We start from the raw sequence: 12,957 nt of genomic DNA, 5'->3' as shown, positions 1-12,957 counted from the left end.
CTTCTCCCCTCTACATTTCTATTTGAAACTTTCATTACTCTTGCTCACACCACTTTAGTGCCAAACTGGTCTTCCTACTTATTACACTCCTGGTGCTGTTGCAATGTATTCTCCATAGAAGAGCTTGAATAAGCTTTAAACATCGTAACTCAAGACCTGTCTTTACCCTGCTTAAAATCCTTGATTGTTTTTCATAGTGCTTATTAAAAAAACCTACATGCACAAAGGCCTGACATGATTGGCCCCTCCCAACACCTCCAACCCACACAGATCCCCCACTTCACAGCCACACCAGCCCCTGTAAGTTCCTCAAGCACAACCTCAAATTGCCTCTCCTGAGGACACTCGCACCTGATGCGTCCGCCTGAAAACCTCTTCATGTGGCTGAATTCTTCTCCATTGGGAGTTGGCTAGACTATCTCATCTCCAAGAACCCTTCCCTCTAAAATGAGGACTCATGGAGAACGTGAGACCCAGAGGAGGGTCCATAGCTATGGAAGCATGGAGCCTGGAATGGGCCTAGTTTTTCCATTCCTTGTCCACCACCCCTGCCATAAATTCTACCAACCTGTGATTAATATACATTTCTCTGTCACTAACTAGGGAGATCCTAAATTATATGGGCATTTCATCTATTTTTGTTTGTTTGCATTATTTTGACTACGATGTTTAGGAAAATGGGGAGGATGTTGCTGATGTTAAGTAATTTCCTAATGGTTGAGACTGATTCTGATAGGATGGGTTTTGACTGTTTGAGAACTGACAAAGATGCATGCTTGCCAGCCTTCATGGAACCATGCACCCTTGGGTTCCTTTTCAAAAGGGAGAGAGCTTTCTTTTATGGGCGAGAGCTCCTCTTGCTACATATTTGTCTGAAAGCACCCTGGATACTGTCATTTAAAAAATGATCATAAAAATCTCATCATGAGTTCTTTGATTTAAAATGGAAACATATTTTAGGCCCAGTTTCTGCCCTTAAGTAATATTCCCCTACACTAAGATATTGCAGAGTAAACAGATCATTTTTCCTCTGGGATATTTTTTTCATTCAAATATTGTTTTGCAAATACAATTTTTACATCCATTTGTGACTCACTCTCACTCTTTTAACCTAGAGACTCTCCATTGTCAGCTGGTCTCCTCTGAGTTATTCATCCAGGCCTTGAGCATATTGAGGACATATGGCTCGTGTCACCTTGGACGGGCAAAACCAAAAGAGGGTAATAAAAGAGAAGCAAACACTCCTTTCCCTAACCATTAATATGTGGCACACATTTGCACTTCAGGTATTTTCATGGATCTTTATTTTAGAATAACTGAACCACAAAATGGAAAGAATTCTTAAAGATATTTAGGCCCATAGCCTCATGGGTGTGTTACATCCCCTTGGCTGTGTTGCCACCATGCTTCATCCAGCCTCTATTTTACCACCTCAGTAGTGGGAACTTCCTCTTCCCAGGGCTGCACCATCTTTGCATGGAATTTTTGGAAAGTTAAGTTGAGCCTAAATTTTTGGCTATTAACTTGATCAACAATTAACATATGCTTTCATCCAAGACATCAATTAAACCTGGAAGAGTCAAGAACAGAGGACAGTGGTCAACTTCTAGAGGACTCTAGAACCATCAAACAACATGTGCTGTGTCCTAAAATCTGGTTACAATGTTTGATGAGGAGACCATGGAAATCTTTGGCAATTAAGATACACTATATATCCTGTGAACATTCCTGGGTGAGTCTCCCTAGTCTAGGAGACTCTGGTCACCTCATGTTGCCCTCTGACATCCTGGTAGTGGGCAGTGTTATTAAGTAAGTTAAGCCCAAGGGAGGGATTTGATAAAGATTTATATAGATTAATACCTCTTCTCTCATGGCAAATTTTTCAAAATCCCCTCAAAGTTCCTCTACTTCTTATCTCCATAGTAACACATGCCATGATGATCCGTGGGAGAGCCTGATAATTTGATTTCATCAGAAACTGAGAGATGTTCATCTCTGCAAGTACCTCCTAGTAATGGTATTTTCCTTCCTTCCTGGGGTTCTTGGCATTTGGGGACACATAGTACATGCCCAGTCATACTAGAAAAACCACCAGGTGAATCTAAATCTTCCAATGTCTTCCTGCACTAAGGCGGTTATGTTTATGTGTCTTCTCCTCAATATTAACCATTTGCAAACAAACCCAGTTCTACAATTATATGAATCCTCTGTCTCCAGTTTGGAAAAGGTAACAGATCCCAACTCTACAAAGGTTATAAAAGAAGGTATATAGATTCTCACTGGTTGGCTCCAGTCTTAGGTGGGGAAATGGAGGATTATTGAGCCCTGAAAAAAGCCTAGGCCAGGGTAACAGGAGAGGAAAAATATAGACCAAGTTAAGTTGGCTATAGTCTTAAGCTGGGTAAATGTAGCTCACCTCAGATCTGCTGGAGTATCCCCCACTTTAGCTTACTATAATAATGTATACATTTGTTTGTAACTGCATCAGAAAGGAAATGAGGTTAGCCTGGCATGACTTACTTGTTCTAACTGAACCCATGCTGGCTGCTAATGACTGCTTTCTTTTTTAAACACTCCCAAGCCATCTGTTTAATAATCAGTTCTAGAATTTTGCCTGAGAAGAATCTCAATGCTAGTGCGGTAGAAAGATCCCCAGGCAAAGATCATAAGACCCAGGTTCTAGTCCAGGCTCTGTTACTAACTAGTTGAATGCTCCTAGGTCAGAACCTTATTCTGTCTTGCCCTGTTTCATCTCTAAAATGAGTGGGTCAGAAGAGACGATTTCTGGGGTTCCTTTTGCCTCTGAATTTATGATTCCTCCATTGCATTAGTCTGTAGTTCTTGGACCCTGCTCTTTCCCTGGTTGAAAACCAGGAGTTGACCCATTTACAGTCATTGAGCATTTCTACTCCGTGTGTTCTAGATCCTGCTCTTCCATTAACTTGTTGACAGCCCCGGCAAGCTGTAAAATTCTGCAGGTGTCAGGTACCTCCCTTTACAAATGAAGGTGTTTAAACCAGATGACATCTAAATTTCTGAGTATGAGACCATAATGCCTAGGCAATATTGAATATCATTTCTGGGTTCACATCCTGCACATTCTTAAAGGAGCCGAGTATTGTGTGTTTGATCCTGGAAAAGGGAACAGACTCCAGGTTGGGCAGCAAGCTTAAACATTATCAGTTTATTGAATAATATTGAGCGGGACCAGTTGCTTTCGCCCTTTCCCTAGATTTAAATAACCTTATATTTGTAATTAGCACACTGAAGTTTTAATTTAATTTTTCTCTTTCCCATTGAACATTCAGGTCTGCTGCTTGGTCCATTTGCACTGACTGAGGGCAACATGTTTATCTCAGAGAGTGTTACAAAAGCTCTAAGGTTACAGGGAGAGGGATCTCTAAAACTGCTTCTGTTTCTTTATTTCATAGGTAATGAATGCTTTGGGTTATAGAGCTATTTTATTCTGGCCTGATGGTGTTGCATGACTCAGTCTAGATGATTCCCACAGGAAGGTCTGATTTTTATCCTTTGACTAAAAACTAAAAATAGAGCTTTCAACCCATCCTGGACTCTCAGCTGTCATATGCTGTAGAAACCTGGACACTTGGCACTGTTGCTTTGCAGTTTAAAAAAAAAATCACTGCATTCTTTAGGTTAAAAGAAAGAACAAACAAATGTAAGTATGTGAATCTGGGATGTTGTTTCATTTCCTATTTTCTGTATTCTGGGTGAATTATGGAACTGAAGGTGATTTTCCTTTCAAATTTATTTAAATGAATTCTTTTCCCCAAGGTGACTATAAGTAGGTAAGGCCAGAAAAGTAGATATTCTGAGTAGCCATGGTTAAGTGTCCCTTCTCAAGAATAATAAATGCTGATGGAACTTTACTGTTTACATGGTCTCATCTGTTACCATTCTCACTTCAGGAATAAGTAGATTGAGGTTTAGTGAGTACTTGGCCTCAAGTCACAGAACTAGTGAGTAGATGAGCTACAACTGGGACCTAGGATTTATATCATTTATATCATTAACCACTTAAATCTTCCCATGACTAGTATCCCACGTGCCACTCCACCACAGCAAAGTGTTGGATGAAGTCTTCTTCGTGAGCTCTGCCCAGGGAATTCCTGCACATACCGGTCGTCCTGTCTCTGAGTATCTCTTGGAGTTAATGTTGGTGCCACGCAATTGAGGTCCTTTCTTAGTTCCTTTGTCAAAAGAATGAAGGCTTCTCATAATTCTATGTTCTGACTAGACTATCTATTTCTTCTCTAGAAACCTCCCTCAGCACTGAGCATGGAGCTGAGTCCATGGTAGGTTCACTAGGTCAGTTCAGGAAAAATGAGCTTCCGGGCCAGAAAAGAAAATTAACCTAGACCTGGAGGTAAAGAATGGGAACTCTCCAGTACTTAGCCTACTTCAAGGCTCATTCTGGTCATGTGGGTGGATTGCTGTGTGGAACCTCAATTAGTCATAGACTCGCCATATTTTAGCAGTAGAAAGAGAAAAAAGAGCAATTATACCTAAATTAAGTCCTCTAAGACCCTGGCTGATAGAATTCTATTCTTACAAGTTTTCCTGGAAAAGACTTTCCAGTGTCTCTCAATGAATCCATTACATGGTTAGAAGTTAAATTGAATTGTAGTAGCAACCAGCTTGACTCTTTTGACTGAATTAGTTGGTGAATTCATTTTATTCATAGTAATTCACAGTAACAATTAAATTTTAAGATATTCAAATTGGGTTTATATGCTTCCGTAGCAAATGTTTACTCCAAATCTCCTTTTGTTCAGTTCTAGCTTATGCTGTGAAGTTACATGCAGCCCTAACACAGCATGCTGCAGACATCCATCTCATAAGGTCTTAGAGCAACCTGCAGACAGAAGAAGGGAATGGGCGTACTACATTTCTTTCAAGAGCTGGGTTGGGGAGGGCAGACTTGCGAATTTGTGATTCCATAGTTAGAAGCAGATTAATTGCAAGAGCCATTATGTCTACCATATTTTAGTAGTTTGTCCCAATATCCTCTTGTCAGCGATCTTGAACATGACATTGAAAATCACTTCGGTGGACTGAGGACATTCTCTAAACCTGTTCTTCCATTTTGCCTACTCTGAAACTAGGTCAGTTATTAATGTTTCAGTTCCAAATCCACTCTTCTTTGCTCTCTTAGTGCTCCTGGAGATGGACCCTGGAACATTTCTCCTTTGTCAGCTGGTGCAATATTTTGACTTGACATTAGAGAGCATGGGGGAGACACTGCAAGAGGAAGGAGATTTTCTTTCTTTTTCTCGTGTATTTTTCTTGTTTTAGGGCATGGCAGGGGCTCTCCTGCCAGTGAGGCATGCAAGACCTAGGGATGTACACCCTCCAGCGATTTCCATCACCACCCCAGCAGCAGATTTCCCAGCAAATTCCACCAGCACAGTCCTCCCATGCCCCTGTGGTCAGTTTCTTCCCCCGCTTGTGGCCTGTGGCATCTCAGCAAACGTCCCCATCCAGTGGGCTACACATGTACAGATACATCCTCTCCAAAGAGGTGAGTCTCAGCTAGGGAGTGGAACATTTTCTAAGTTTGTTACCTCTCTGGGCGCTTCCTCTCAGCCTTAGAGGTAGTGGCTGCACTATGTGCCTGCCATTTAGAAATTATTAATAGTTCTCTTTACCCTTCTTAGAAGTTGATCCCTTGTTACTATTTAATACTTTCTGTGTTAAATTTTCCCAGTCAAAATTACTAGTGTGGTTTCTGCTTTTTTGGCTGGACGCTGAGTTATAGAGCCCTTTCACGAATAGATCGTCCTTGGCCTCTGAGCCATTTGGCTTCAACTGTTAGCTCTCTCCTCTGTTTTGGCCCTGGTTATGGTTTGTCATTGATCTTTGCTCCCTGGTACTGACACAGAGACTCTGTTATGAAGGTAATGTAGCAGGAGTGGGAGCCATGGGTATTTGGGCTAATTCCTCATGTAACTACCTTGTGCCTTCAGGGCCTGCTTGAGACTGATGTCATATAAGGTGACCATTTGGTGATGGAATGCTGCTATCACACCTCACTCTAGCTTGGCAGCTCAGGTAACACCCAGGTTGTGATGGGCAACTCAGGTCACATGGCCACTTGGTGCCCATGGTTAAGCATTCGGTCTCTATGAAGACCCAACAGCAAGCCAAAACCTTTTTCTCAAATGGAAAGTAATTATCTGCAGAAGATGGTAGGTATTTGCTCTAAAATTCTAAGGGTCTGAGCCGTGATTGGCCTATTGAGGCTGCCAGAGGCTCCAAGCAGTATCTTCATCTGCCACTGACAATTCAAGCACCACTGGATTGCTGGATCCATATTCCCAAGTGGCAGAGCAGCTTACAAACAGTGTAGACTTGTTGCAGAAACTTCTCTCGTTCTGGGCCCACTCAAAACTGGCAGCTTTTCTAGTTAGTTGGTAGATGGGCCCGAGTAGCACACCCAAATAAAGAATATGTTGCCTCCAAACTACAGAGACCAATGAGGCATTGTGCTTCTTTTCCTGTTATAGCAGACATTAGATGTAATCATCTATCCTACACTTAAGAGTGATATCTGGAAATGCCCCTTATCACAAGACCCCCAGAAATTTCAGAGGTGGAAGGCCTCTGAATGTTTGTCAGATTTCTCTCTCACCCTCTGACATGCAAATGTCTTACCAATAAGTCTAGAGTTCTTGCTCACTGGTTCCAATCAGCACAATATCATCATTGTAATGGACCATTGTAATCTCTCGTGGAAAAGAGAGGCAGTCAAGGTCCTTGCAGACTAAATTATGACATATGGCTGGAGAATTGATAAACCCCTGAAGTAAGACAGTGAAGGTATATTTCTGGTTTTGCCAGCAAAAAGCAAACTGCTTCCAATGGTCTTTACTAATAGGTATGGAGAAAAAAGCTTTTTCCAGATCAATGACTACACACCAGGTACCAGGGGATGTGTTAATTTGCTCAAGTGAGGAAACCACATTTGGAAGAGCAGCTGCAGTTGGAGTCACCACCTGGTAAAGTTTATGATAATCCACTGTTATTCTCCAAGAACTATCTGTTTTCTTCACAGGCTGAATAAGTGAGTTGAATGGGGATGTGGTGGAAGTCATCGTTCCTGCATTCTTCAAGTCTTTGATGATGCTGCTAATCTCTGTAATACTTCCAGAAATTCAGTATTGATTTTGGTTTACTGTATTCTTATTAGACCTGATTCTAGTGGCTTCCACTTGGCCTTTCCTACCATGCTTTACAGGTCATAGAAACAATGTGGTGATTCGGCCAGTTGCTGAATATTTAAATCCTAATTATGCATTTTGGAACAGCAGTAATATTCAGAGGATGAGCTCAGGGACTCATCATGAGACAGACCTGAGCTAAGACTCCATTGATCACTTGACTTCCATAGGTCCCTACTCTTTTAGACCACAGTGACATTTTATATTTCTTGGAATTTGCGTCATTTCAGAGCTAGTGTCCAGTCATCCCTAAAAAGTGTGATCATTTCCTTTTCCCCAATGTATAGTCACCCTTGTGAAAGGCTATAGAACTCTTTGGGGAAAGGTGGGAGAAAGATTAACAGTATACATTTTTGGCAGTAGAGTGGGGTCTCTCTTTAGGCACCTGGTTTCCTCTTTGTTCAAGGGTTTCTGGGTATGTACACTGCCTCAAGTCTGGGAACTGACTCAGGGGCTATGACTCTCTGATTTAGTGATTCATGTTAGACTTCTATCACTTGACCTAAAACTTTCCCACATATGCAAATCAAGGAAGAATTTAGTAGACCTCTTACCTCTTTCTCTCCTAGGGAAACTATGATCAGGTGGCCAATGACATAGTTCTCTGTGAGTCAGGCTGCTCTGATTGCTGCTTTGCTTCTGATGTTCACTCTGATAACCACTGCCAAGTTGTTTTGGTGATTAAGTGCCACCAGTGGCTCTTACCATTTAGGATCCAATTATCCCCATGATATTTAAGGGTCCTGGGTCAGTGGCAGCAATTCACCTTAGAGTTTTGGCCTATGGAAAAGAATGACTACAGAGTTCTTCTAGAATGCTGAGTCTCCCTTCACAAATGTGATTTTCATAGTCGTGGTGAAAGTTATATTCTCTGGCCCTTTGGCCGGGGGGGGGGTGTGCAGATAAATCAATCGCCCTAATCCTTTGGATATAGTTTTCTCATTTTTTAATAAGGGTTTTACTTATTTATATATGAGAGAGAGAGAGAGTGCATGAGCGTGCGCACATGAGTGGGGGTAAGGGCAGAAGGAGAGAGAGAGAGAGAGAATCCCAAGTAGACTCTGTACTGAGCATGGAGCTGATGTGGGACTTGAGCCCAGGATCCCGAGATCATGACCCGAGCCACCCAGGTGCCCCTGGATCTATCTTTCTATAGTATATCAAGAAAGTTCCAGCATTTCAACTTCATTTAGTGTAGGTCAGCTTTTGGTCCATGTTTCAGCCAATCAAAAAGACAGAGCCCATCTTAAGTCCTCAAGTTACAACACTGAATCCAGAATTGCTATTTAGAGTGCCCAGTAAATTCAGCCTGATCCAACTCTATGTTCCTTTCCCCATTATTTCATACTTTAATATCAATTACCGTTCATATTCCCCAGATTCTTGTCTATATAAATTAGAAAAATCATGTAGTCTTTTGGAATGTAATGTATCTCCTCCTGAGTCACTCTTTGTACCTCCCGGTTTGGAGGCCCTGCTGCAACTGAGTCTTCCTATGGATCTGGAAGCAAAGAGGAGTGAGTGGTACAGGCATGTTTTGAGCTGAATCACCCATGTCTTTTTCAAGGAAATTCCTGCAGAGGAGGCCATTACAAGTTCATCAGTCAAAGCAGTATTCCTCTCCTCAGATAGGGCTGTTTCTATAAGTGAAGAAGACTCAGTGTCTCCAGCTTCATCAGGACCTGCTCACATGTCCCAATTTTCAGGACTCCGTTCCTTCCTAATCAATGCCCTTACTTTAGTGCCTTGTAAAGTCGGGAGTTCAATTTACATTGTAATTCAGCCACTCACTCATTGCATCAGATTGGGTTAGGTTTCCATAAATCTCCATTCTATGGCTTCAGGGGCTAAGGATTTTTTTCAAGGCATATATAGAAGCTTTCAGGTCATTATGTGGTGCTAGAGGGGGGATTGGACCCTCCAAACTCATTTTTTCCTTTCCCCATAATGTTCAGAGAAGTTAGGAACAAATAGCTAAACTTATTATACTTGTCAGTTTGGGAAACTATTCTAACATAACAAATATATGGTCATCCAGAAACTTGCTTTTGTAAGTATTTGATTAGGAATGTCCAATGGTGAAATTTTATATATATTTTATGGAAAAGTTGGAAAAGTCTTGAATGTGTCAGAAAGAGAGAATCATCCCCTCAAAAAAATAGTCCAGGGATTCTGTATCAGGGAGAGAAGAGGAAGCTAGAGTATCCAGAGAAGATGACATGGGAGGAGCCTGAAATTAGGTCTACTGGACTGATCCTCCAGACCATTTTCAAGCTCTCCTGCTCAAGAACCCTTTCCCCTCTGGTATTACCCAAACACTATCGCTAATTTCTTGCTCTGAAACTGAACTCATATTCCTATGTAGACCCGATTCTAGTGGCTTCCACTTGGACTTAAAACTTCTTTAGTTCTTTTTAACTTTCATTTCTGCAGTATACTTTCAATATTTAGGTAACTTTTTTTTTTCCAAATTAATGTATTTTTCTGTGTTATATTTCTGTGAAAATTATATCTCCCTTATAAGTCTGATAGAGATACCAGGGGATCTGGATGAGGCTTATACAGTAGGAATCTAAAAAGAAATAGCTAATATTAAACTTCTGCTATTCTAAATAGGATTTTGCGACAAAGGGAGAGGCTTGCATGCCTGGCTTGACGTAGGGAGCAAGAATTTTCTAAACTACTTTAGGCCTGGATGACTTAGATCATAGAGTTTACTCCTTAAAGGTAGAGAAGATACCTCTTCCACTCATGAGGGAGTGGGAAGAAAATAAATATGATGAAGGAAAAACTTGAAGCCTTCCCTTCTAGTCTGGTGGGACTGTGGGACAGAGAAAGGGGAGAGAGGGACAGCAAGAAGGTCAGATACCAGGTTCTCATCCCTCCACCCACTTCTGGGTGGAAGCATTTGGGGTGGAGGAGTGGCTTCAGGAAACACGGAGAGGCATGGGAGAGTCCAAGAATATCTAGGTTCACGGCATACTTCCCCTGGCCCAGGGGCCAAGGGGAAGTTGCGAAGCCTCAGGAGAAACTCTACACGTGCGGTTCTGACACACGGGGAGGGGGGCTCTGATGGTGGGAAGGTGGTAGCAGATGACAGGTGGTTGAGTACAGCAGCTATTCTGAGCCCCATGGCCTATACTTGGTGTGTGAGAAAGCTAGATGACTGTGTGCCCCAGTTATCAGATGTGGAAGTGCTAAGAGTCCCTACCAGTGGATTGCAGTGCCCTGGGGTAAAAAATTGCCAAAGGCTGAAGAGAGAGGGATTTCTAAACCTGGGCCAAGTCTCCGGGAGGGCAGGCTCTGGGGTGGCAACAGTACAGATTGCAAAAGACGGGATGGAGGTGGCCCCTCCATCACCTGCCCAGTGAACACGAACTGATCTTTCTGATCTGAACCAAGGACCATGTCTCCCTCTCACTATGAGAACCCAGCAAGACCCTTCCCACATGCAGATGCATGGGAGAGAAGAAGGGGAGGGGGCAAAATATGCCATTATTTACACAGAAGTTCGTCATACCAAAGAGGGACATTGTGCTACGTGAAATAAGCCAATCACAGAAGGACAGATAGTGCATGCTTCCACTGTATGAGGCATCTAAACGGTAAAACTCACAGACGTAAAGAATACAATGGTGGGTGCCAGGGGCTGGGGGAGGGGGAAATGAGGGGTTGCTAATCAACAGTATAAAATTTCAGTCATGCAAGATGAATAAATTCCAGATATCTGCTGTACAACACTGTACCTACAGATAACAATAATGTCTTATACATTCTTAAAAGCCTATTAAGAGGGTAGCTCTCTTGCCTGCGTGGCTCAATCGGTTAAGAGCATGCCTTCAGCTCGAGTCCTGATCTCAGGGTCCTTCGATCTAGACTCCTGCATCTGGCTCCCTGCTCAGTGGGGAGCCTGCTTCTCCCTCTCCCTTTGCCCCACCCCCTTGTGCTCCCCCCTCAAATTAATAAATAAAATCTTAAAAAAAAGAGGGTAGCTCTCTGTTAAGTGTTCTTACCACCACCCCCACAACAACAAAAGAACAGAATGTTTACAAACAAAAAGGAAAAGTGCTTATGTTAGAAGGAACTGAATTACTAATAATTTGCAAATCAAAGTTGTCCCTGTCTCCCAGAGGGGTGAAGCTGGGAAGAAGGGTAGAGCATTGCTGGGGGGGGGGAGCAGGGAGGAAACTACATTTTCTCTATGTATCTGGGTGTAGGGTAATTCTACTTCAGTCTGTACAGTAGTTCATTCTTTTTTTTTTTTTTAAGATTTTATTTATTTATTTGACAGAGAGAGAGATAGCCAGCGAGAGAGGGAACACAAGCAGGGGAAGTGGGCGAGGAAGAAGCAGGCTCCTAGCGGAGGAGCCTGACGTGGGGCTCGATCCCAGAATGCTAGGATCACGCCCTGAGCCGAAGGCAGATGCTTAATGACTGTGCCACCCAGGCGCCCCAGTACAGTAGTTCATTCTTGATAATATGGTGGTCAGAAAGCCCCTGAAGCAAGCCAAACATTCTAAATGAAAATTTAAAAATTAGGTAACTATTAGGGACAGTAACTGGACTTTTCATCTTATAAAGGTAATTTTCTAGAAAACTGCTTTAATTATTTCTTCAGAATGACTTGTCATGGATTTGAGTCACAAAAAATTAAAATATTTTTAATACAGAAATATATTTCTTTATATATATACAAACTATATATTTCTGTTAGATTCTTTTCATATTTGCTGGACTATAAACTCCTGAAGGGAAGAAAATAAATTTTCTTCCAGTGAGCATGACACATTTTACACTGGTCACAATGTGAATTGGGTGACTGGAGACTCCTTTTATTCCCTAGGGATACGAGAGGTATATGTTTTATATAAAAGTATGAGGAGAGCAAAAGCAATTGTGTTGAGTATTTGATTATATGTATAATTATTGTGCAATAGCATCGTGATTTTCAGAGTTTGTTCAAGTTTCTGTTTTGTTTGTTTGTTTTTTGTCTCTACATTTCAGGAGCCCAGATGGCCCTGCTGGTTGTGGGCACTCAGGGCGACAGTTAGTCTGTCTGTGTTTTGTTGACCCCGTCACTACACATCTCTGCTATTATTCCTTGCTGCCTCCTATTTCTCCTCTTCCCCCCTTTTTCTGACAATTGTCAGTTTGATGCTCCTGGCACTAGGCTTTAACAACCTCGTCTACTTACATCAGACTCTTCTTTCCTACTGGACCTTCTATGCCTTACCTGTTTTCTGGACTTGGAGCGTTTCTTGGCCATTTTGGCTGCCAGTCATTGTCAATCATTAGTTCACATCCAAGTTTGGGGCTGCTCCTGAACCCTGAGGCTGTTAGACTTCCCACACATGGAAAACACAGGTATTATAATCCAAATAAAACAAAAACAGAAATAAAAAGTCAAGATGATAGAACCAAAATATCTGTCAGATGAAGCTTAAAAGGAGAATTACAAAAATCAAGAAAGTATGGCTGCTAAATGGTGAATAGATACTGAATAATTTCCTTCTATAATTTGTTTGAGATGCAAATGAAGTAGACAGATTACTAGAATCGTGTTATTTTTTCTATTTTTTTTAAAGACTTTATTTATTTATTAGAGAGAGAGAAAGCATGAGCAGGGTGAGGGGCAGAGGGAGAGGAAGAAGCAGACTCCCCACTGAGCAGGGAGCCCGACATGGGGCTCCATCCCAGGACCCCAGGATCATGACCT

The 12,957-nt window shown here is 42.0% G+C and overlaps 1 protein-coding gene across 1 annotated transcript; it reads right to left on the bottom strand.

The window, feature by feature from the left end:
• Nucleotides 1-5,910: 5,910 nt before the first annotated feature.
• LOC105241688 lies at nt 5,911-8,235 on the bottom strand. The gene is given in 10 exon segments (XM_034644367.1): nt 5,911-6,037; nt 6,078-6,126; nt 6,129-6,263; nt 6,266-6,483; nt 6,485-6,518; nt 6,701-7,207; nt 7,210-7,251; nt 7,254-7,427; nt 7,430-7,483; nt 8,208-8,235. Coding segments are annotated over 10 exon segments (1,368 nt in total).
• Between the last annotated feature and the right edge of the window lie 4,722 nt (nt 8,236-12,957).

The sequence above is a fragment of the Ailuropoda melanoleuca genome, chromosome 15 (assembly GCF_002007445.2).
Source record: "Ailuropoda melanoleuca isolate Jingjing chromosome 15, ASM200744v2, whole genome shotgun sequence".
In the NCBI taxonomy this organism is placed as follows: domain Eukaryota; kingdom Metazoa; phylum Chordata; class Mammalia; order Carnivora; family Ursidae; genus Ailuropoda; species Ailuropoda melanoleuca.
The sequence above is the reverse complement of the archived record's forward strand: the minus strand, read 5'-3'. Positions and strand labels throughout refer to the sequence as shown.